We start from the raw sequence: 21225 nt of genomic DNA, 5'->3' as shown, positions 1-21225 counted from the left end.
ATGGTTCCAAAATATCAGGCAGCATGCTGTGGAGAGTGGATGCCTAAAAAAAATGCCCACGTCAGTGTCTAACTGGAAATGACATCAAATATATATATATATATCCACGACACAAACTACCCGTGTGTGGCCGTAATAAAGCAAACACTGAGACACGTGTGGAGCGACGTAAAAAGAAAAAGAAAAAGGAGGGAGTAAATAATGAAATACACCACAGAAATGCATCAACATATACGCAATTAATACATCATTCCGCATAATTCTTCGTTCCTCCTCTCGTTCCTTCTACACAACATCAGAAGCATGAAAAGTGACTGACATGCCCTCCCACACAGTCATCGGGGAACAGGAGAGAGGCATTGCAGGCATATGGACAAAATAGAAACAATGCACAAAAAAAAACAGCAAAAAATGCCGTTGCAGAGTCCGATGGGTGGATGTTCTGCGCAGCAGCAGCGGCCCCACGCCCTCCCTCATCGACCAGCAACGCACACGTCCTAAATTTATTTAGTGAAAGCCAAAAAAGGGCGTTATCGTTTTTTTACCCCTAATGTTTTCTCAAATAAATTCTGTGACACGCACAACAGCCACCATCGCGGAACACGTCCTCATTACTGAATAAAAATCTGAATAATAACCCCGAGATCCGGAGAGGGCGCTGCAGCGAAGGGCGTGCAACACACACCCGTGACACAGCCGCCCTAGGCTAGCGTAATAACTCGATAATCCGTTTTTTCCAAAATCAACAAGAATAAAAACAACAAATTAATCAACCAAGCGTCCAATAAATTAATAAAGAAGTAAACACATTGCCAAAAGCATCCACTTTGTACCGCATCCATGAGGAGCCTCGTACATTCTCGCCACGTGGAGGCACTGTTTGGGCAGACACTTTCCAACTCCAGCAGAAACTGCGCTAAATTCTTCGTCAAGCGGAGCATATTCACCTGTCCAGAAGAGCATAATTAATGCTGCAGCTCGCACTGGATGCGCGGTCGAGCAGACTCAAGGCGTCTGAGCGGGTGTCAGCAGCCATGAGCTGCAGCTGTGCGGGTGGTCGGTACGACGACGCAGCGGTGGTGCCTGAGGCGGACGACGATGACGTTACTTCGTGGGGCTTCTGCGCGTCCTCTTCACCCTCGTCATCGCGCAGCAGCGCCTCCAGCCCTCCACGCCGCGGCTCGCGCAGCTCCTGCCAGTGGCGGTCCTCCGCGTACCACACAACGACGCTGTACACAGTGACCGCAAGCAGCACAGTGGTCAGCAGCAGCACGATAACCACGTACGCCCTCGCACCGCCGTCGCTCGGCGCAAGGTGGTTGGCCGCGCTGATCACGCACAGCGTCGCAAGGAGCACAAAGCTCGCCGCGCGCATCACCGTCAGGAAGGCCGAGCGCATCATGTTCGTGAAGGCGACCACGCCCGCGCCCGCTAGCAGCACCGCCGCCATGCAGAAGTACTGGACGTGGCAGCCTCCCACGGGCGGGTGCACAGCCGCAATCAGGCCCACCACACACAGCACCGACAGCCGGAACACGCACCAGTACACGTGGCTGCCCCTCATGTTCGTCAGCATGCCGCCGTACATCCGCTGCTGCGCTACGGGGTACCAATACCCGACGGGGTACAGCAGGCGCTCGTGCAGCGGCTTCCTCGAAAACTGCCAGTACTTCGTGAAGCTCGCGCCCACGTGGCGGGCAATCAAGTAGCACACGCCAGCAGGGAACGCCACACCGTACAGCACACCAACGACTCCAACCACGCGGTGCTGCACGCGGGCGCCGGGCATCGCCAGTGCGGGCACAGAGCCAAAGAAGATGCCGAGGTGCATCGCATGCGCCACGAAGTACGTCAGGCTCGGGAAGCGCATCGCCGCCCACGCACTCGCCGCGTCCACGCCGCGCCACCGCTGGAAGGCAGCCGTCACACCGCAGTGCACGCACCCGAACACAGCGGCGAGCAGCGCGTTGCCCACCACCATCCACAGCGGATCAAGGGCAGCGAACACCGACAGGAAGTACGGCAGCGCAACGGTGCTCGCACGCTCCTGCGCCGAGGCACATGACATCCTCGCAAACATGCTGAGTGCCTGCAACTCCAAGACGGAGGCCAGCCCGCCGGTGATCGCCGAGAGGGCGCTGGCAGCGGCGGGCAGCGTGTCAGACCTGATCGTGAAGGACCCAAGCAGCACACCCTTGCAGCCGCCAGACACCGCCACAGCGTCGCAGCGAATGATTATCGTCTCGTCGGCAGCAATGAAGTAACCGCGGTGCACGGGCACAGCCAGCTCCAGGACGGTGGACGGATTCGTCGCGTTGCGCACCCACGTCGCGTTGCTCAGCATCGCTCCCCACGGACCGCCAAACCCGCGCGGCTGAGCCTTCGACACCGGCACAAAGCTCAGGTGCGTGCCGAGCTGCGGGTCGCGTGCCCATCGAAACGGCGGCGGCAGCGCCACCATCAGCAGCGTCGGGACGGCGCTCCCACCGCCGCGGATGTCGTTCTGCGTCAGGCTCCCACCAGCCGCCGCCGTCGTCACGGCAAGTGTCGGGCACGCCACGTCGCTCCACCACGGCGTGCTGCTCACCGACGCCGTCGGGGTCTGCGTGGGCAGCAGCGCCACCGTCTCCGTCACCCGCTGGGTCTCCGTCGGCCCGTACTGCGTCGAACTTTAGTGCGCCGTGCTCAGGCTCGGCGTCGGTGTCGCCGTCGGCGTCAGGCTGCGCGTCTCCGTCAGCGTCGCCGTGCAGCTCAGCGGCGGCATAGCGGCCGTGCGGTTGCACCCGTCCACGTGCGGCAGGTACACCGGCAGGCAGTCGCGCCCGTACCCGCCCTCAGCACAGCGGCAGTCGCACGACCCCGACATCGCCCTCGTCGCAGCAGCAAAGCAGCGCACGTCGGCATCGCACACGCTGCACGCCACAGGGCGGAATTTCCCGATGATGCCGGCAGACCTGTAGTCCATCGGCTGCAGCGTCTGCCCGTTGAGCGTCAGGCACCCCACAACGAACCTTCGCCCGGCACCCCTGAGCGCAACGGTGCCGTCCATCACGACGGGCCCGCTGCCGGCGTTCCCGTGGAGCGTCAGCGTGCTCTGCACGAGTTCCACACGGCGCGGGTACGACGGCACCGACAGGAGCCTGCCGCTGATGCTGTTGCCGCGCACCGACAGCCACGACCCGGACACAAACGACGCCGCCAGCATCGCTCCGCGCAACGCTCCACCGCCCATCACGTAAAGCACGGCGCCGTTCAGCAGCGACACGTTCTGCACAACGATCCGCACGCCGTCTCGCGCCATCCACGGCACGTAGAGCACAGGACTCACGCCGTCCAGCACAACGTGGCGCAGCGTCACCTCTTCCGCGCCGGCAGGCACAAAGAACACCGACTGCACCGTCACGCCCTCGCGGACGAACACACTCGACACGGCGCCCACAACGGGCGGCAGTGCGGGAGCACCCACAGGCACGCACGCCTCGCCCACGCCGCCGAGAAGAAAACTGCACGCGCGGTCGAAGAACGACGCCGTCAGCGCACCGAAGCACGCCAGCGCAGCACGGAATCAAACACCGCGAGGCGCTCTCCAAGGACAATGCCGCCGCCGCTGCTCACAGCCGACACGTTCGTCACGGAGAACACCGAGTGGCTCCGCAGACTGAGAAACGACGAGGAAGTTACACGCATCGCGGACGCCGTCTGACCACCCGACGCCTCCAGCAACACGCCGTCAAGCACCACCGCGCTCGACAGCAGGTCCACACCGCCGCCAACGTACACCGCCGACCCGCCCGCCTGCAACGACCTCAGCACAGTGTTGCTCACACGCAGCTGCGTCTGCGACAGCGACGTCGCGTGCAGCACAAGCGGCGACGCCACCGCGTCCGTCAGCCCGCTCAGCTGGGAGTAGCGCATCGGCCCCGGCGTCACAATCGTCGAGTCGCGGACCGTCACGTTCGTGTGTGCCGGCAGGTTGTGCGCAAACACAAGTGAGCAGTAGCTCCCGGACAGCACGGTCACGCTCACCTCCAGGCTCCGGTCACTCGCCGGCTCGCCGCTGTAGCCCCGCACGTAGATCTGCGCACCGCCGTCGCACACGCAGTTCCTCAATTCGATGCGCAGCGCGCCGGGAAGCATCGCCGCAACGTCAAACACCACAGCCACGCCGTTCGTGATGTACACGCCGTCCATCAGCACCGTGTCCACGGCGCGGCCCACCGTGATGGCTCTGTCCACCGTACCGCCCCGCAGTCGCAGCACCACCGCATGCACCGCGGACATCCACGCCGCCGCCGCAACCAGCGCCAACACAAAAAGCAGCACCACACGCACAGCTGCAATGGCCATGCGCAACACGCGGTGCCGGCTGCGCGGACACGTACCCACCGCAGGCAACATTCACCAACCCAAACAGGCACCAACAGGGCTGTCGTGGTGTGTCGCACTCGTCCCGTCAACCATTCCTCCTCCTTAGCAAATCCCTTCCTACAAATGGCAAATCAAGAAACACAATTCCGATAAATCGATATCCCACTACTACTAGTCCCAATACAGCAATTAATCCCCAACACCTTAAAACGATGGCTGCGCTGGCCAAATCAAAGCATCTCTATCGGCACGGTCAGAGAAGGAGGAGGCAGCTAGAAAAGTAACTAAACACAGCGGCACGCAGAGGCATCCGGTCACAGACAGTCGTCACCAATGCACAGTCACCAAGACAAAGCCGCGCGGACACAATCGCGCCACTGACGCCATCGCCCTCCCACCGCCCACGCAGCCCCACACAGCCCCAGTAGCGAGCGGCAGGGTCCAGGAAAGGAGGCACATGACAATTGGCACTGCTCTTAAGACCAAATGGCCCCTTCACAGGGCGGTCCCGATGCCGTGGACGACAAAAAAGGGCCGAGATAGGCACACATATGGCGGCGTTGCAACCATCATCCACAGTGCACGTCCAAGGAACTGGCGAGTGCGTCTGTTGCCAGCAGTCAGCGCTTCGTTCCCCGTTCACGTGGGTCGGCGATGCAAAACAAACAGCGGCATCATACGCGCACGGCATACACAGAGAGAAAAAGAAAAAGCACGGCGGCAGTACCCAGATACGGGGGACAAGGGTCCACATTGATTGCACAGTCCGATTGGCTCATAGAATTCCGGATGGTGTTCACGCCGTTGCCGCACGGTGCTTGTGGTCTGTGGCTGCTGTGGACCGAGGGAATGATGAGAGGGAAGAGGGATGCGATGCGGTCCTCATCCATCTCGGTTGATTGTGACGCCAGTCACGCCATCTCTTCAGATCGCCTGCAGCAACGACCGTCCCCGTCAGCAGCGGTCGGTGCCTTCCTTCTACACCGGGCGCCGCTCCACCGACGCCGTCACGCGCCTCCTCCATCAAAAACACAACGGGGGATCGGCAGCCACACGCAACCGCCGGCACCTAGTGCGAGAGGAGCAACCAACCATACCAATGCATATATCGTGTGGGTGTCATTGTGTGTGTGCCCACGGTCACAAAAAAAAAAAAAAAGCATCTGAGGGCACACAACCACAGCGGGCGTCAGAAAAACACAAACAGGATGACTGGTGAAACGCAACACTGCACGGCTGCCCACGCCGTGGCAAGCCGCGGGACATATGCTGAAAAGTAATAAAAAATAAAACAATGTTAAATCCGTCTTCCATTATGCATTCACTCAAAAACAAAAAAACTGCACGCTGGTGCGTTTGTTTCGCCTGCAGATAAAAAAATAAATAAATAAATAAGATACACTCGTTACAGTCGTTTAAATCCCCGGTGCCCACACATTATTTATATTCCACTGGGACACTCGGCGCGGTCTTGTGTCCCCATTCCATTGTCTCTTTTATTAGTCGGCGCCATCGGCGTGGCACACAAGGCCGAGAGCGCCCATGACCACTTAAAAAGGGGAAAAAAAACACTGAGTAGATCCCGTAATTGTCGGACCACAAAAAAAAAAAGAAAAAAACACAAAAAAACGCGGTGCTGGCGCTGGGGAGAGCATGCTTCCACATGGAGGAAGAGCTCTGCGCAGCGAAGGGAATGTAAAATAAAATTAAAACCAGAATAATCTTCCGGGCAGCTGGCCGGATCCTGAAAACCTATGGAAACCAAACAAGTTAGGAAAAAAGGTTCGTTAGTTAATTGCTTCAATGTTTTCTTTTCATTCAATATATATAGAATTCTGTTGACCACTAGCATGGTCCTTTGTCCTTACTTAGGATTTAAATATTATTACTTACGAAGTGGCAGACTTTGGGGTCCTCCAACCACAAGACCCCGCCGCGTGGTGGGAATCAAAAGGGGCTGGGTGGGTGGCAAAATAAAAACAAATATTATCTGGCCTCTATCGGCTCCCTGCCCCTACAAAGTCGCGTTCTTCCCAAAAGATTCATACGGTAGAGAGTATCATAAAGAATGTCTTCATTTATCAGGATATAAACAATTAATTAAGTTAGCCAGCTCTCCCACGACCATTCTTTTCACAAGCTCCTAGATAAAATGAACGGTGCGTCCACAGAAAGCGGCAATTACTTAAAAGAGCGCGTGGACAGACGCATATGATCCCGCTGGAAGCAGGAACTCCTCACTGCGATTTCTCAGTAAATAGCCGCAATGCCCCACATCCCCAGCAGAAGCAGCGGGAGCACCCGAGACATACCCTCACGCATGGAGCCATCACCGCTTCCTTTTTCTTTTTTATCTTCGGGTTTCCTGTCCTTGATTGCAGTCATCTCAGTGGAATTCAGTGGGCGATTGTATAGAAAGACGTTCGCCACCGTCACAGGAGAGTTGTGCATTTCGCACGCGCCAAAGCAAAAGCTTACAAGCTCAAGTGGCCTCTCACTTTTTAACGGCAATTCTTCTTCCCCCAGCGACTTGCCATCAACGTACACAAAGCTCTTGTTGCCTTGCAGCATGAGTGCCACTTGGTATTCTTTCCCCGCCTCCCAAGTGCCACTTTTTGTTGTCTTGTCGTTGAACATCGTCATCCACCTTCTATCCGCGGTATACAAGATTCCCATGGTATGCGGGGAGTTAGTGTCCCCCAACATCGCACCCAGTAGAGGAGCGTCCTCACTCGGAGCCTCTTCGATGGTCACCGACGCCACAAGTGTGAAGTTGTGGCTCAAGGATACATGACGCACTTTATCATCCGGAATGTTCACGGGCCACATTACCCCGGAGTTAGACTCCGTCAATTTCAATCCATCCTCGACCTTCTTCGCGTTCGTCACCGTCGCATTCAGGCAAAGGTACTCGTCGTTCCACGTGTCGTTGTTGGCCGCATCGGACAATACCGCCACCAGACCTGCCGTGGGTATAGAAAATTTGGAGAAGAAGGCGTCCTTTTGCGCCCAGGTCTTCAGGACGGAGTTGATCGTACTCAGTTCCTCCGTCAGGCGGGAAAGTAAAATGGCACTGCCTTCACCATTGCCCCTCCGTTGTAAAAGATGCAACTTGCCATCCGAGTACAGCAGGGTGCTGGCAAGCTCCCCCTTCCCAGCATTGTCCATGCCAGCCGGTCCAACAGAAAACGAGCGGTTGTTGTCCGTCACCCAAAGGTAGAGCGGATTGGCCTTATTCTTCCCCGAGGAGTTCCCTCTCTGAGTGTACAACATGACCTTCCTTTCCTCAATGGTCGCGGTGATGAGGGCATCCACGTGCAAGCTCAGATCCCAAAAGAATGATTGTGATTTGACCCACACGCCTGGGAGTGTCCCGACTGCCTCCGTCCACGCTGTCCCCATGTCACGCGACTCGTACACATTCTGTTCATCCTCGCAGTCAACAATCATGAGAAGTGAACCCTCCCATTCGGTGATGCGGGGGTTAACGCATTTCGCAGGGGAAACGCCCTTCGAGAGCACCCAATTACTGCCGTTGTCCTTCGAGTAAATGATCATGGAGCAAAACTCACCATTTCCGCTCTTCGCCATCAGTGGAAACACAAGCGTGCCATCCTCCATCAGAACACCTGAGCCACCAGCGGCAAGAAACTCCTTCAAGTTACCTTCGTGAGCAGCTATAGTACTCTCTTTCAACGGAGAACTGATTTCGCCCCATTTTACCCACTCTCTCGGCTCGCTGCTCGTAGGCTCCATCACATCACCCACAACCAGTTTCAGACCCAGGTTGTCCCATTTCTTCTTCCCATCATTTTGTTTGAGCTCAGCAAGGCCTCCCGCAAGAAGAAACACATTATTGCCCTTCGTGGTGGTTGTGGGGTGGTAAAAAACACCCACACGATTATCCGTTCCATCCGTTGGACCAAGCACAGTGTGTGCATTCCATGTACTTTCACTCACCTTGCCAACAAGAGCGAACCAATCCCACGAGGCGTCAATGTACTCCGCAACAACATCAGAAGAAATGGGCTCAATTACTTTACCACCTTCAACGACATATTCGGCATACATGAGGCCTTCGGCAAAAGCAGCAATTACTCCTCCAGCACTGACGAGAGAGGGTGAAGCAAATGCTTCCCTCTTCGTCTCTTGAGACGTTCCACCTTTCGGTACAACCAGCGTCTGATTCGGCAAAAATAGATCGATCGTATGAGGCAATTGCGCATTCCCCGAATTACTCTTCACGGCGTTCGAAGTCCCACCGCTGCCGCACGTCAACACGAAAATGAGGAGCAGCACCGCGGAGGTAAACACACGCCGGGACATGTTGGGCCTCTGCGGCTCACCCTCTCCTCCTTCCCTCCTCCTCCCGCTGGGTCCGGTCACGCGGCGACGGTTGTGTTTGTTGGGTGCCTTCACAGCAGCAACACGTGAGAGCATACAAATATATGTGTGTGGGCGGTGTGTGTGTGTGCTGTTGTTGGTCCTTTCAGAGCCTTCGAACTTCACAGTAGCGATTCGCGTTTAGTAATAACTTCCTATTGCGTGTGTATATAAACGGAAGATGTGAAAGGAAGAACAATATTGGTGAGGAAAAGGAAGACGTTGAAGAAAAACCGCGCATTCAAATTCCCAATTGAATGACTCTACTCAATCAGCCCATCTTTCTCTACCGCAAGAAGACCACAAGCATACGCACAGACATGCACAAAAAGTCTTTTTTAAAAAAGTGGTGTAGAGCTTTTTACTTGTCACGTAGGTAGCAAGTAAAAGACGGCATCTTTTTCGCGGTCAACTGGGAGATCTTTCGGTGGGTTCGTCATTACGAAGCGTTTTCCGTTGAGAGACAAATTTCTTGTGTCACTGATGCAAATATGCAAGGCAATGGGCAGGTAACGCAAGCTGAGGCAGTAGTCAACAACATCCTTGTACGTTTCAATCACCTCGTGTGAGAGAGAAAGTGAAAGTCGTCCCAGGGAAGGGGTCTCTTCATCCACTCCGCTCACAATCATGTCGATAATGTCAATAAACTCCGGCATAAAATATGTGGCGTGAACCAAAGGAAACAGCATGTGCCTGCTAATTGCATTGCCAATAATGTAATTTGGTTCAAAAACAAAATCTACTTCAGCTTTCTGACGAAGGCGAGAATGCTCAGCGTATGGCGGGAATAGAGAAAGGTGCTGAAGACTGTCCAGCTCCACCACGACTGGAATGTTGTGCGACGAGGGAAGGATAGAGGCGATGGAGAGGTTGACGAGCATAGATACTCCACTTGTTGACTTGCCGCTGGTGTCGCCAAAGACAAAAATAACGATACCAGCACTTTGCTTAAGGTTACAGCGCCGTAGATCATTCGTGTTCAGCCCGCATCCGTCCACATACTTTATGGGAATAGCACCCTTGACGCCATGCCAATAACGGTCAAAGTAAACGGAAAAAGATGTGTCTTTCGTCAAGAGCACAATGTCATTTTGAGGGTAGGTCTGACGAATGGATTGCATAATATGAAAAATATTGACGGCAGCGGAAGTGAGTGTTCCTTCGTGTGCCCCTTCCGTCTCAGCCGCCCTATCATTTGCGATGGAGAGATCAATGACAACAAAATGATTTTCAAAATCGTAAGCATCGTTTATTTGTTGAATGGACCCAACATGCCCACTGAATTCGCCCGCCCAAGATGTCGAACCATTCCTTTCGCTACTCAACACCAAAGTAGGATAACATGGCTGGTCATCGGCCTCTGGATCAATAGTGGAAAAACGGGTTTCCTCCACCTCCGTCATTGCGTTCTTCACTTCCTCTGGGCCCTTTGCGATGAATATAATCTTTCCCACTAAAGCGGCAACGCGGGAGGGATTCAGTTGCACCATCCCTCCTGTGGTGATGACGCCTATGAGAGTGACGTCATGATCAAAGAATAGCCTTGCCAAACGGTGAAAGTCACGTCCTCGGTATGCGTCTGGAACGTCTATGCAAAAAATATTGTGCTGCAGGGACAACTCGTACTGCTCCACCCAGTGGAGGGTGCGCTTCATGTCCAATGTAAAAGGATCATAAGTTCTAAGCAAATTTACAATAAGCGGAATGGCTCCAGGAACGACCACTCCAAGTCCAAGCAAATGGTGCAACAGTCTCTCCCCCTCCACCACACCAGCAGCGTATGACGCCACATGTTTGGTGTTCCTCTCGCTTCGAAGATATAAATACTGTGCGAGCTCGGAATCATGGTTGTTAATGGAGAGTGATTGCTGAATAAGGGTGTAGTCGGTGTGAAATGTAGCCGGGAAGGTATCGCCAAATAAAAATATGGCGTCTGCATGACGTGCGTCCGCACGCTTAAGGTCCGACTCTTTTTGGGGGTCTCCAATCATCAACAGTACGCGATCCTTGAACCACGGCAGGTTCACCAGCAATTTCACCTCGAGTGGATGCTCCACAGGTGAAAGCAGCACAATTCGCAAATCAACATATCTCCGCCAGCCTCCATAAAAGTCTTGCAAAATAATTTTCACTCCCAATTTTGTAAAAATGCCGGCCAAAATCACATGAGCCTTTCGTCCGCCACGGGAATTATACACATTGTAGTGCAAGCGCTGCCGACTGATGGAAACCAACCGCTGAAACAACGGCATAAAGTGACTTACGGCAAAAACAATAAAAACGGCCATCAACAACCGAGAAGGCGTCGACCCCGGGACAATATCGCCATAACCAATAGTGGAAAAGGTGACGACCATGCAGTAAAATGCATTGAATGGGTTCATGTATGACCCAGTTGTACTCTCAACAATCTGAAGTGTGCCGGCGCACGTGCAAAGGCCGGCAAACAAGGTAGCAACAAAGCGGCAAACCTCTCGAGTGACGTCCTTCATCCAGCGCTCAACCTGCGGGTAATCCAAAAGAACCACCACGCAGTCACGCAGCCACCACACTCGCAGATACATGGGAACCCAATAACTGCGCCAGCTTGTCTCCGTTAATCCCCCAATGCCAATGACTATCATTGGAATACTCGTCATGGCGTTTACTATCGATAGCCACGAGAGGCAGTACCCTATCTTGTCATCTTCCCCAAAAAAAAGAGCGACCCACTCCAGAAAGAACACTATGTTGAGTCCAAACTCAATATTAAACATGGTTCCATTCCAGTGAAACTCCGACACGGAAGTGGCCTCGGAAACCACAGCCGTCCATACATAGAATACCACCGAAGCCAACTCCATGATGAGGTGAATAATAAGAAAGGTGATGGATATACTGCTGTATTTCTGATCCATGACCTCAAATAACTTACGAAGAGAGCGAATGTTCCTAAACGTGTCCTGGCGGTATGCCATCTGCGACCGTGGCTCAAACATTTTTGACAGAAACCCCTACAAGGCAGAGTTAGGTGCCTTCTCCTTAATTTTTTTGGTATATATATATATATATATATGTGTATATATGCACATACATACATATATATATGTTGCCCTTCTTTCGTTGCCGCTCCCTTTGACTCTTCTCTCAATACACGAATAGGAAGAAGAAAAAAATAAAATTTAAACCCAAAAAGACCACACACCTTTTCACCTTATCAATGTAAAGGTATATATGTATATATGCAAAAAAATAAAAATAAAAATAAAAAAAGTAAGGTGTGAGTATGAAGAGAAATAGCGTATACATAAAATGTACACCACTAGACCTCTTCAATTTTGTCCGCAGGCCCCTTCTTTAGTAGTCCGACGTATCCGGCCTCCACAACAGAGTTTTCCACCGCCTGCTTTGAAACAAGATCGTACGAATTATGGAGCCCGTACGTACCCACAACAAGCACCGTATCTCCTTTTTGTGCCTTGTACCGAGGTGCAATAACACGTACAGTGAGTCGATTGCGGTACATTTTTAACTGGCCAACACGTCGCAAACGATATCCATCCGTTCGAAGAGTAAATTGCATTGTTTCTAGCCCTGACATATGTTCCTCAGCCTCTTGTTCATTTCTGACGCCTATTGTGCCCAACTCGACATCGTTTTCAACCACACCCACACACCAGACCTCGGAGATTCCTGTGCCCAATCGAAAAGGGTGGTTCCGCAGTTGTTGCACCTCCGCCATGGAAATGCCCACGGCTTTCCCTTCGGGAACAGCGGCAAAAAAATGGGCTCCGTTCTGGCTCTCACCTTTAGACGATGATTCACCTGAGGAAATCAATAACGATGAAGAGGCAGAACGCACCCTCAATGCATTGACCTCCCGTAGATTTTTCAACTCTTCGACCAGCCGTGCGTTGGCCTCCCTCAAACGCTCAAGCTCTTCCTGAGAGGGAGACTTGAGAGATACGAAATGGCGGGAGCGCCGGTGCTGTCGAAGATTCGCCATACTAAGAAACCGCTTGCCACACTCAGGGCACTTCAGTGGAGTGAATGACGACTCTGTTCCTCCTGAGCCCACGAGTCTGCTCGGAGCGAGGCAGGGTTGGGAGAAAGCCGCAATGAAGTGACGGGTATTGTTATGGTGAGCAGTACACATCATTCCTCCTGTCCTGTTGATGGCATGCCTAACAAGAAGAACCGGCAAGTTGCCAGAAAGTCCCACGCCAAAAGAAAAAAAACGACGCATGCTGCATGTCGTACCACTCATTCGTCGCATTTTTTTGTTTTTTGTTTTTCGCCGGAAGCCCACCGCTCTAAGAATCAAAACAGAAAAAAAGAAAAAGGAAGAAAGGGGCCTTACTAAGCCTCTTGCCCGCCTCTCTCCCCTCCTTTCTTTCTACAGGTAAGTACTACCCCTCAAAGAAAAACGATGAGAAGAGATAAATCGCCACGATATCAGAGAACAGAATAAAATGGCAGGACATAAAACACAAAAACTACATTTGGATAGACTCAGCGTTTCCACATTTCGCACTATTCATCTTATTATTATTATTATTGTTTTTTTTTTTTTCGTGGTTTGTTTGTGACCTTCTCTTTGGGTGCCTTTTCATAGCCCTGGAAAAATGTTTCCAGAGAAGAAAGCCCAGCACACAAACCCTAACCATACAGCAAGGAATATGCTCTCGCCCCTTCAAAGGCGAAGAGGTTGTGCCGTGAAGCCAATCATGCAGACAAGAAAAAAACAGCTGTTCCCGCCGAAACCCAAACAAGAGACAAAAAAAAAAAAAAAATGCCTATAAGCCCAAAAGTCAAAAATAAGTAAATAAGAAACAGACGTGGCTGGACGGTGTTATATATATATATATATATATATAAAAAAAAAAAAAAAAAGACATTAAAGATCATTTACACTTCATGAGAACGATGATTTTGCGTATTTGCATGCAGAAGACAGTGCACACCATTCATGTCGACACCAAAGGGCATTGCCGTTTCCCTATCTTTTGATATAAATCCACTACAAAAATAAAAATGGTAGTTCATAATAAAAATACGTCATAAACTAAATACTCAAACAGATGTCAACGAAATGATTAACAAGTAGGCCGTCACCTTCATTGCCCCTCTCAAATTTAAAAGAGAAAATTTTTGTCAATTGCAATGAAGCGTCGTGTGGTTTTGAAGAACTGTTGCTCCGCACCGTGTGAGTCCATCCCCCACGCCAGCCATGTTGCATCACGTGACAAGTAAGTTCATTCAACCATTGGTAAATCCTGTGACTTTTTGTCCGTTTTCTTCCCTGAGAAATCATCGCCAGAAGATTCGGTTTCCTTGCAGGAAGCATAGGCGTCCAGCAACACCTTGCACACGGTCGCAAGAAGAACAACCCGCACAACCAGCTTGAAAGGGCATACCATGATGGAAACCCAAACCCACACACAATGTAAAAAGTCCTTCCCTTCCTTGCGTAAAAATAAAAATAAAAATAAATAAATAATAAAGAAAGAAAAAGAAAAAAAAATGCATTAATGATAATATTATTAGTCACAGAAATCACAAAAGAATGGCAGAGCTGCAAACACAAGACAACACGTGTCATATATATATATATATATATAGGTTATAGGTATCATGCACGTAAACTCTAAGAGAAAGAAACTTCATGTTTTCGGATTTTTTTTCGGATTTTTCTTTTAACAAGAATCCTCTAGAAATAAATAAAAATCACACACCCCTCAGGAGGGATCCCACGACAGCATGCTTTGGCGTACACGCCAACGGTCCTCTTTGCGGCCCTGTTGTGCAAGGAATTTATCCTTCTTCCAAATCTCCCGCATCTGCTGTCCACGACGAACAGGATCGGACCGATTCCGCAGCGTTGAGCCGTTTGGCCCCAATACAGCACATAAAGGCGCGCCCAATCCCCCACGGTACTTGTACCGAATATCACCTGTGAAGCTGTAAATGATATTTGCACTCCGTTGATTGAGCAACACTCGACTGGGGCGCAGCGGGATCTCTGGTGTAACCGGTGGCTGGCGCGGCCGACGTTCGTAGCACACGGCTAGATTTCTACCGCGCCCCTCATGGGAACCAAACTCTGTGTAGCCCTCCTCATAGGACTCTTCTTCCTCATCGTATGAATCACTTTCTTCCCCGGTTTCGTCTTGTAGATCATCATTGTATTTGCTCGTGTATGCAGCCTTAAGTCCCTTTTCGTATCGTCTCATATGGCGCCCCAATCGTGCTTGTGGGTTCAAATACCCTGATACAGAGGAATGTGGGCCACCAGCATCGATGACCCTTCCAGTGCCAACAGCTGTTGGTACCATAATGGTCTCTTTCGTCCCAGCATTATTGCTAACTCCCAAATGAAATGTTTCACTGGTTTCCATACGACGCCTGCCTGAACGACCCCTCCTCATTGACTGTGCATTTCCCTCCACTACGACGCTTCCATCACTGTGGTAAGGCTCTCTATAACAATACTCTCGATGGGGCTGAGTTCCCGCAACTCGACCACGTCCAGGGTGTCTCCCAGTCCCTGTTGAGTTCATCGGTGTTGTGCGACCTCCACGGATGGAGTGCGAAGACAATCCAGGCCACTGCTTTTGCGACGTGGAGGTTCGTCGTGGATTCCCTTCTTCGCTCTCCACTTCAACATTTTCATTTTCATCGGGAGCCATGGTCACGTCGTTGGCTCCACGTGGTGGAGATGCGGAGACCTGACGGAAACTTTCATTCTGTTTCATAGGAGAAAAAGACCGCTGCTGCTGCACTTCGGCCTCGCGACGACGTGCCTCCTTCACCTGCTGCAATGTAAGTGCGATATCGTCGGCAGAGGGATTTTGATAACCGAGCGAGAGCAGCACCCGTCGTACCTCCTCTACCTCTCTAGCGTCCACGAGAGCAGCCATATCCTGTTGTAGCGGGCCTCAAAATATAATCGTCGCTCTTTCTATCTAACGCCCAAAGTTGAATCCTCTCTTTAATTCCCTTTCCTTCTCCGCCTGATCCAAATCCCGCAAGGCCTCACACTCTTCGTTCAGAAGTTGTGTGGAAAGAAAAAAAAGCGATAACGGAAGAGAGGCCTGGCCTCGAGGGAGAAAAAAGAAATAAAAAAAGAAATTCTCGGAAAAAAGAAAAAGAAGCGACAGAAAAAACCCCACAACCAAACAGACACGCACACAAAAAAAGGAAAGAGAACGACGTATACAACAAAAGAGAAAAAAAAAAAAAAAAAAAAAACAATCACTAACACAAATGAAGGTAAAAAGTCGCATGGATGTCGCGAAATTCGACAGCGAGAAAAAAAAAAAAAAAAAAACAGGCGTGGCGTCCGGGGAGTGACGGGAAGGCAGCACCGGAATGGTTCCTCAATTAATCAACACAGCAGTAAAGAAGAAAAAAACATAAATATATATATATATATGGACACCCGTGCATCCCAGCCACACACACACACACACACAGAAAAAAAAAAAAAAAGACGCTCACATGCAAATAAAAACTTCATTGTATGTATGTGTGCGTGTGTATTTGTGCAAATTACGGATGTTAAATATTCATTTCCCCTCTTTTTTTTTTTTTTTTTTTTTTGCCTCGTTTTTGTTTATTATTATTATTATTATTTTGCTGCACGTTGATGCGCCCTCATTTACCTCTTCTCCACCTGCTGCTCCTGTTTTTCCGCAAGTTCAGGCAGTGAAGGCGGCCCCAAAGAAAAATTACACATCTTTCATCCAGCGAGAATGACAAAAAAAAAAAAAAAAAGAGAAGCACACACACACACACAAAAAAAAAAAAAAGAGAAAAAAGGAAACACGTGCCTTTGTGTTTTGTGATACTCCGCTGTTCCTTCTAGTTTGTCATGATGAAACAACATCAATAAAATTTTCCCTTTCGTCTATTAACAATTCTTGGCACCTTTCTTATCATTTGACATTATTCTTTATTATTTTCTCGGCTGCTGTTTCCCAAGTTGTTTCCTGGCTTCGGCAACGACACATGTTGCCTCACACGGAATCCGCCCACTTCTGCCTTTCCTTTTTCTTTTCTTTTCTTTTCATTCTCCTACCTTCTCCCTCCCTCACCCCGCATGGATCGTTTTTGTCTGTCGGCCATGCGTGCATGTGCCACGCGTGGATACGTCGGACGGCGATGAGTTGAAAAAAAAAAAAAAAAAGTGGTGGTTGTGGTGGCAAAAGTAAAAACATCTTACTGGACGCGGCTGGTGGCATCGTCGAGAAAAGTCCGTCTGTCCCCGTGACAGGCCCCAAACATTTTCACATCCCATTCACTCCTCCAAAATAATGACCTGCAGGAAAGAAAAAAAAAAAGAAAAAAATAATTTTTTTCCTGTTTTCTTCTTGAGTCCCGCACGTTTAATTAATGCGCCCACCACCCCGTGTGTGTGTGTGTGTGTGTGTCACTTTCCTCCCGCACATGTCCCCTGCAACACACCCGCCACCAACTGGCCTCATTATCATTTCTCTTCCTGCCTCTTCCCCGCCACCGCCCTCCCCCCTTTTTGCCAAGCCCCCCGCACCGTCAAGTGCCGGTCTGCGCTCACTGCCGACGCAACAAACATGAGCAGACAAAATTCACGTATTGCATTCGCCACATCCAAGGAAGAGAAAACAGTCAAGTGGAAGATCGCCCCCACTACTCCCCCTTCTCTTCTGCGGGTCCTTGTAGCTCTCATTTTGTTGTTTTGGTTCATTTCATCTATTCGCTCTTTTTTTTTTTTCCGAAGGAAGGAGTTACGTGCCTCCTCATTTGAGTCACCCACTGTTTTTTTTTTTTTTTTTTTTTTTTTATTATTTGTTGTCTGTCTGTCTGTCCCTCTCCTTAAGCACGGCATTCACCCGCAATTCGCCCCCTCCCGCCTTCCTCCTCCTTTCCTGGTCCCGTCAAACCGCATGCACATGCAGGCAGATGGAACGGAGAAAAATCCTCTACTTTTCTTTTTTTTTATTTATTTACTTTTCCGAAACGGGAAGAAGAAATGGGCAAATTTTTTTTTTTTTTTTTTTTTCTTCGTCCGGCGCCCCATGTTATTATTATTATTTTTTTTCCCCCCTTCTTTTAAAGGCACAAAAAAAAATAATAATTGCGGGTCTTTTTTTTTTTTTATTTATTTTCTTTTTTTTTTTTTACTTTGTTTTTGTTTTTGTTTTGCTCTTTTTTATTATTATTATTTAATTTTGTTTGTTTTTCCCCAGGGGACGGTTGTGTTGGTTAATTTAAGAACGAAAGACGCATCTTCAATTCCCCCTCCCCCTTTCGGCGATGTCGTCCCTCCTCCTCCTCCTCCTCCTCCCCTTCACTTAAGTTCAGTGGCCGTATGTATATAAACATTTATATGCGAATACATATATGTATGTATATAATATGTGTGTGTGTGTGTGTGTGTGTTCCCCTTGGATGTGTTGGTTTTACCCCCCCCCCCCCTTTTCTATTCCCTTCCGTTCCTCATCGCTTCATCCCCTCCTCTCCCCGTTCATGCGTGCATCCGTAAGAGAAAAAAAGAGAGTGCGGGTGGTGTTACTCGCCAAGGTACGCGGCGAAGTCCACTGGCAGCTCGTCAATCTGTGTGTGATAGTGTGACTCAATCTCACGCAGCACCTCCACATCCTTTTGCGTCACAAAGTTGATCGCCACGCCCTTACGGCCGTAACGGCCACCACGACCAATGCGGTGCAGGTAGCTCTCCTTGTTGGTCGGCAGGTCAAAGTTGATGACAATATTCACGTGGTGTACATCAATACCGCGGGCCACGAGGTCCGTCGTAACTAACACGCGGGAACTCCCGTTACGGAAGGTGCTCATAACCTTCTCACGATCCTGCTTTGGCATTTCAGAGTGCATACAGCTGACGGTATGGTTGCTCTGGTTGAGCTGCTGTGCGAGCCAATCCACCTTGCGCCGGGTGTTGGCAAAAATGACACTCTGCGCAATACTCACAGTCTCGTAGAGGTCCATAAGTGTGTCGAGTTTGTGCTCCTCCTCCACTGCAATGAAGTATTGCTTGATACCCTCCAGAGTGAGGCTCTCACGTTTCACGAGAATACGTGTTGGGTCACGCATAAACTTCTTCGTCAACTCAAGCACGTCATCGGGCATGGTGGCAGAAAAAAGGGCAACCTGAATCTCCTTTGGCAGATAGCGGAAGATCTCATAGATCTGCTCAGCAAATCCCTGTGAAAGCATCTCGTCAGCCTCATCCAAAACAAGGACACGAAGGTGCTCCGTGCGCATCGCACCACGCTTTGTCACATCCACTACACGCCCGGGTGTACCCACCGCCACAATACTGCCGGCCTGAAGCTTGCGGTAGTCGTCCTGCACTCGTGTTCCACCAACAAACGTCGCACAAAACGAGGAGTTCCCCTCCGCAAGAAATTCCCCAATACGGGTGATCACCTCCGCCGTCTGCAAAGCAAGCTCTCTGGTGGGAGAGAGCACAAGCCCCTGAAGAACGTTGTGGCGGAAGTCAAGACGCTGCAAAAGGCCAATAGAGAACGCCCCTGTCTTTCCCGTTCCGGACTGCGCCTGAGCAATGATGTCGCCACCGCGCGTAAACGGGACAATAGCACGCTGCTGAATGCTGCTGGGCTTTTCAAAGCCATGGGAATAAATACCACGAAGGAGGTTCTGGTGCAGCGGCATATCGTCAAAGGACGGGATCGGACGAATTCCGGGCTGGTCATCCAAAAATGAGTCCTGGTCCTGCGGTTCCACTTTGCCTTGCTGGGCCATTATTCCGTTTCTTAAAAGAAAAAAAAAAAAACTGGTTGGTTCGCTTGTAAAAAACTGCCGTGACAACAAAGAAGAGAAAAGGGAAAAAAGAAAAGTACATGCGTCAACACGTGCTGTTAGATGAATGGCAGAAGAAGAAAAATGAACATAAAAAAAAAAAAGGGAAAACGCAGAGCCGCCACTCGATGCACTTCTCCTCCCACGCACATGTGTAGTTGTTTTTTGTCTTTGTGTTGACAGGAGAGAGAGAAAGAGAGGAGTTCAGCCACCGCGTGAAAAAACATTCACTGCGCACTCAACCGACAAAAAAAAAGACACTTTTGCCGGAGCGCGTCCTCCGCCTCCTCCTCGTCAAACGACTCCCCACGCGGCAGCACCCAACACGCGGAAGAACAAAAACAACAACAGGAAGAATGCGTCGAGTCGGTCAAAGGAAGTGCCGACGCAAAACAGCCACATTTTTCCTCTCCTTTTGGGTCTGTGGGGCACAAATACACACGGCGAGAGGCAATCGTCACGGCGGCGTCGGCTTTCTTGTCATTACCGCGCCACGGGCCACACAGGCAAACAAACGGCCCAAAGACACAATAGTCCTCAACGGAGACGGCCTCCGGTGACTCGCTCAAGAACTCCAATTTGCAGTGGGGTTCGAACCTGTTGCCGTGGCCGATGCGATGCAAATTTGCAATGCGCGAAAAGGACTTAAAATGGTTGTACGGGCCAATGGTCATGGGCACAGCGGACGGCGCAGATTCGACGACATCCTCACAACCTCGCTCTCCATTAATGATGCAGGCGTGTTCCTCCACAATACAGTAGGCGCCAAAGTAAATCGGTCCACGTTGAGCAACAATCAGCGCAAACGGATGCACAACACATCCGATAGAGAAATGTACAGGGTAAGGCCCCTCCACTAGAGCTAGTACACTGACACAACTGTCGTAGCGTCCCTCCCCCGTCACAGTGGGCATAATGCCCTGTAACGCTCTTTAATAGGGGGGTGGAAGGAGCTAAAAAAAAAAAAAAAACAAGGGCAACGTCAATGCAGTCACGGCACGTCCACTTTTCATGGGATATTGAGGCAAGCAAAGAGGCACAAGAAAAAAAAACATGTGGCAATAGAGAAATGAGCACAACACTTTAAAAAGGGCATGGAGAAACAAATTCCACAATAATTAAAAATCGCAGACAGAAGAGGTGTCAAAAACACATTTGCATGTAAATAAATGCTTGCGCGCGTTTCTCTGGAAAGGAACAGCAGTAAAAATACAAAAAAAAAAAAAGATACATCCGTCATTTCAATCCCAAATATGCGAGCAAAAAAAAGAGAAAGAATCAATTTTACAGGCGATATAAGTATACGCCCCTGTCCAAGACCCTGTCCCCTATTCCTACAAAAAAAGACACGCGGAGAAAGGGAGAGAGGTTGTGTGTGTGTGTGTGTGTGTGTGACACAACGGGGAGTGGCAGTTTGGCCCAACACCCCACACACTACGAAGTAAATTCATCCAACACTCACACACCCGTGAACAAATAAATGCATGAAAGTTATGGCAGTCGGGTTCCTTGTAAACTCACAAGGTGGGAGTCTTTTTTTAAAAGGGCCCGCAGCCGTTGGACTCCCCCTCAGCGTGGAGGGCAACAGAGAAGGTGGTGGTTGTGGTGGTTGTGGGTGGGACGGCAGAAAAAAAAAGCCTCAAGTAAAAGGAACGGGGCAGAAGACATCGCGCC

The 21225-nt window shown here is 50.5% G+C and overlaps 6 protein-coding genes and 1 pseudogene across 6 annotated transcripts, besides 28 other annotated features; all 7 read right to left on the bottom strand.

Moving 5' to 3' along the window:
- Positions 1 to 2654: part of a sequence feature (areas not merged during assembly with more than two copies in the genome that could not be assigned to a particular haplotype) that runs on past the window's edge.
- Tc00.1047053511585.260 lies at positions 944 to 4456 on the bottom strand (annotated as a pseudogene).
- Positions 2655 to 3329: a sequence feature (areas merged during assembly that could not be assigned to a particular haplotype. This can correspond to areas where the two haplotypes were merged or to regions with more than two copies in the genome that were merged during assembly.).
- Positions 3330 to 8096: a sequence feature (areas not merged during assembly with more than two copies in the genome that could not be assigned to a particular haplotype).
- Positions 5740 to 5763: a microsatellite.
- Positions 6085 to 6513: a mobile genetic element.
- On the bottom strand, positions 6619 to 8808 carry Tc00.1047053511585.230 (trans-sialidase, putative; the record flags this gene model as incomplete). The annotated part of the gene is made up of 1 exon (XM_815289.1): positions 6619 to 8808. The coding sequence occupies one exon, from the start codon at positions 8806 to 8808 to the stop codon at positions 6619 to 6621; it is 2190 nt and encodes a 729-aa protein (XP_820382.1).
- Positions 8097 to 21225: part of a sequence feature (heterozygous, Esmeraldo-like haplotype) that runs on past the window's edge.
- On the bottom strand, positions 9120 to 11729 carry Tc00.1047053511585.220 (calcium/potassium channel (CAKC), putative; the record flags this gene model as incomplete). Its single annotated transcript, XM_815288.1, has 1 exon — positions 9120 to 11729. The coding sequence occupies one exon, from the start codon at positions 11727 to 11729 to the stop codon at positions 9120 to 9122; it is 2610 nt and encodes an 869-aa protein (XP_820381.1).
- Positions 11786 to 11840: a microsatellite.
- Positions 11979 to 12001: a microsatellite.
- Tc00.1047053511585.210 (hypothetical protein, conserved) lies at positions 12053 to 13006 on the bottom strand (the record flags this gene model as incomplete). Its single annotated transcript, XM_815287.1, has 1 exon — positions 12053 to 13006. One exon carries the CDS (start codon positions 13004 to 13006, stop codon positions 12053 to 12055), a length of 954 nt encoding a protein of 317 aa, XP_820380.1.
- Positions 13273 to 13303: a sequence feature (AT_rich).
- Positions 13584 to 13607: a microsatellite.
- Positions 14202 to 14255: a sequence feature (T-rich).
- Positions 14331 to 14351: a microsatellite.
- Positions 14469 to 15650, bottom strand: Tc00.1047053511585.200 (hypothetical protein, conserved; the record flags this gene model as incomplete). The annotated part of the gene is made up of 1 exon (XM_815286.1): positions 14469 to 15650. One exon carries the CDS (start codon positions 15648 to 15650, stop codon positions 14469 to 14471), a length of 1182 nt encoding a protein of 393 aa, XP_820379.1.
- Positions 15953 to 15981: a microsatellite.
- Positions 16138 to 16165: a sequence feature (AT_rich).
- Positions 16186 to 16205: a microsatellite.
- Positions 16311 to 16332: a microsatellite.
- Positions 16346 to 16365: a microsatellite.
- Positions 16490 to 16555: a sequence feature (T-rich).
- Positions 16781 to 16800: a microsatellite.
- Positions 17062 to 17090: a sequence feature (AT_rich).
- Positions 17141 to 17162: a microsatellite.
- Positions 17527 to 17551: a microsatellite.
- Positions 17750 to 17773: a microsatellite.
- Positions 17855 to 17922: a sequence feature (A-rich).
- Positions 18033 to 18060: a microsatellite.
- Positions 18079 to 18123: a microsatellite.
- Positions 18128 to 18150: a microsatellite.
- Tc00.1047053511585.190 (eukaryotic initiation factor 4a, putative) lies at positions 18280 to 19494 on the bottom strand (the record flags this gene model as incomplete). Its single annotated transcript, XM_815285.1, has 1 exon — positions 18280 to 19494. One exon carries the CDS (start codon positions 19492 to 19494, stop codon positions 18280 to 18282), a length of 1215 nt encoding a protein of 404 aa, XP_820378.1.
- Positions 19779 to 20465, bottom strand: Tc00.1047053511585.180 (hypothetical protein, conserved; the record flags this gene model as incomplete). The annotated part of the gene is made up of 1 exon (XM_815284.1): positions 19779 to 20465. The coding sequence occupies one exon, from the start codon at positions 20463 to 20465 to the stop codon at positions 19779 to 19781; it is 687 nt and encodes a 228-aa protein (XP_820377.1).
- Positions 20922 to 20945: a microsatellite.

This window comes from Trypanosoma cruzi, genomic scaffold (genome assembly GCF_000209065.1).
Source record: "Trypanosoma cruzi strain CL Brener 1047053517143 genomic scaffold, whole genome shotgun sequence".
Classification (NCBI taxonomy): domain Eukaryota; phylum Euglenozoa; class Kinetoplastea; order Trypanosomatida; family Trypanosomatidae; genus Trypanosoma; species Trypanosoma cruzi.
This window is presented reverse-complemented; position numbering and strand designations above follow the sequence as displayed.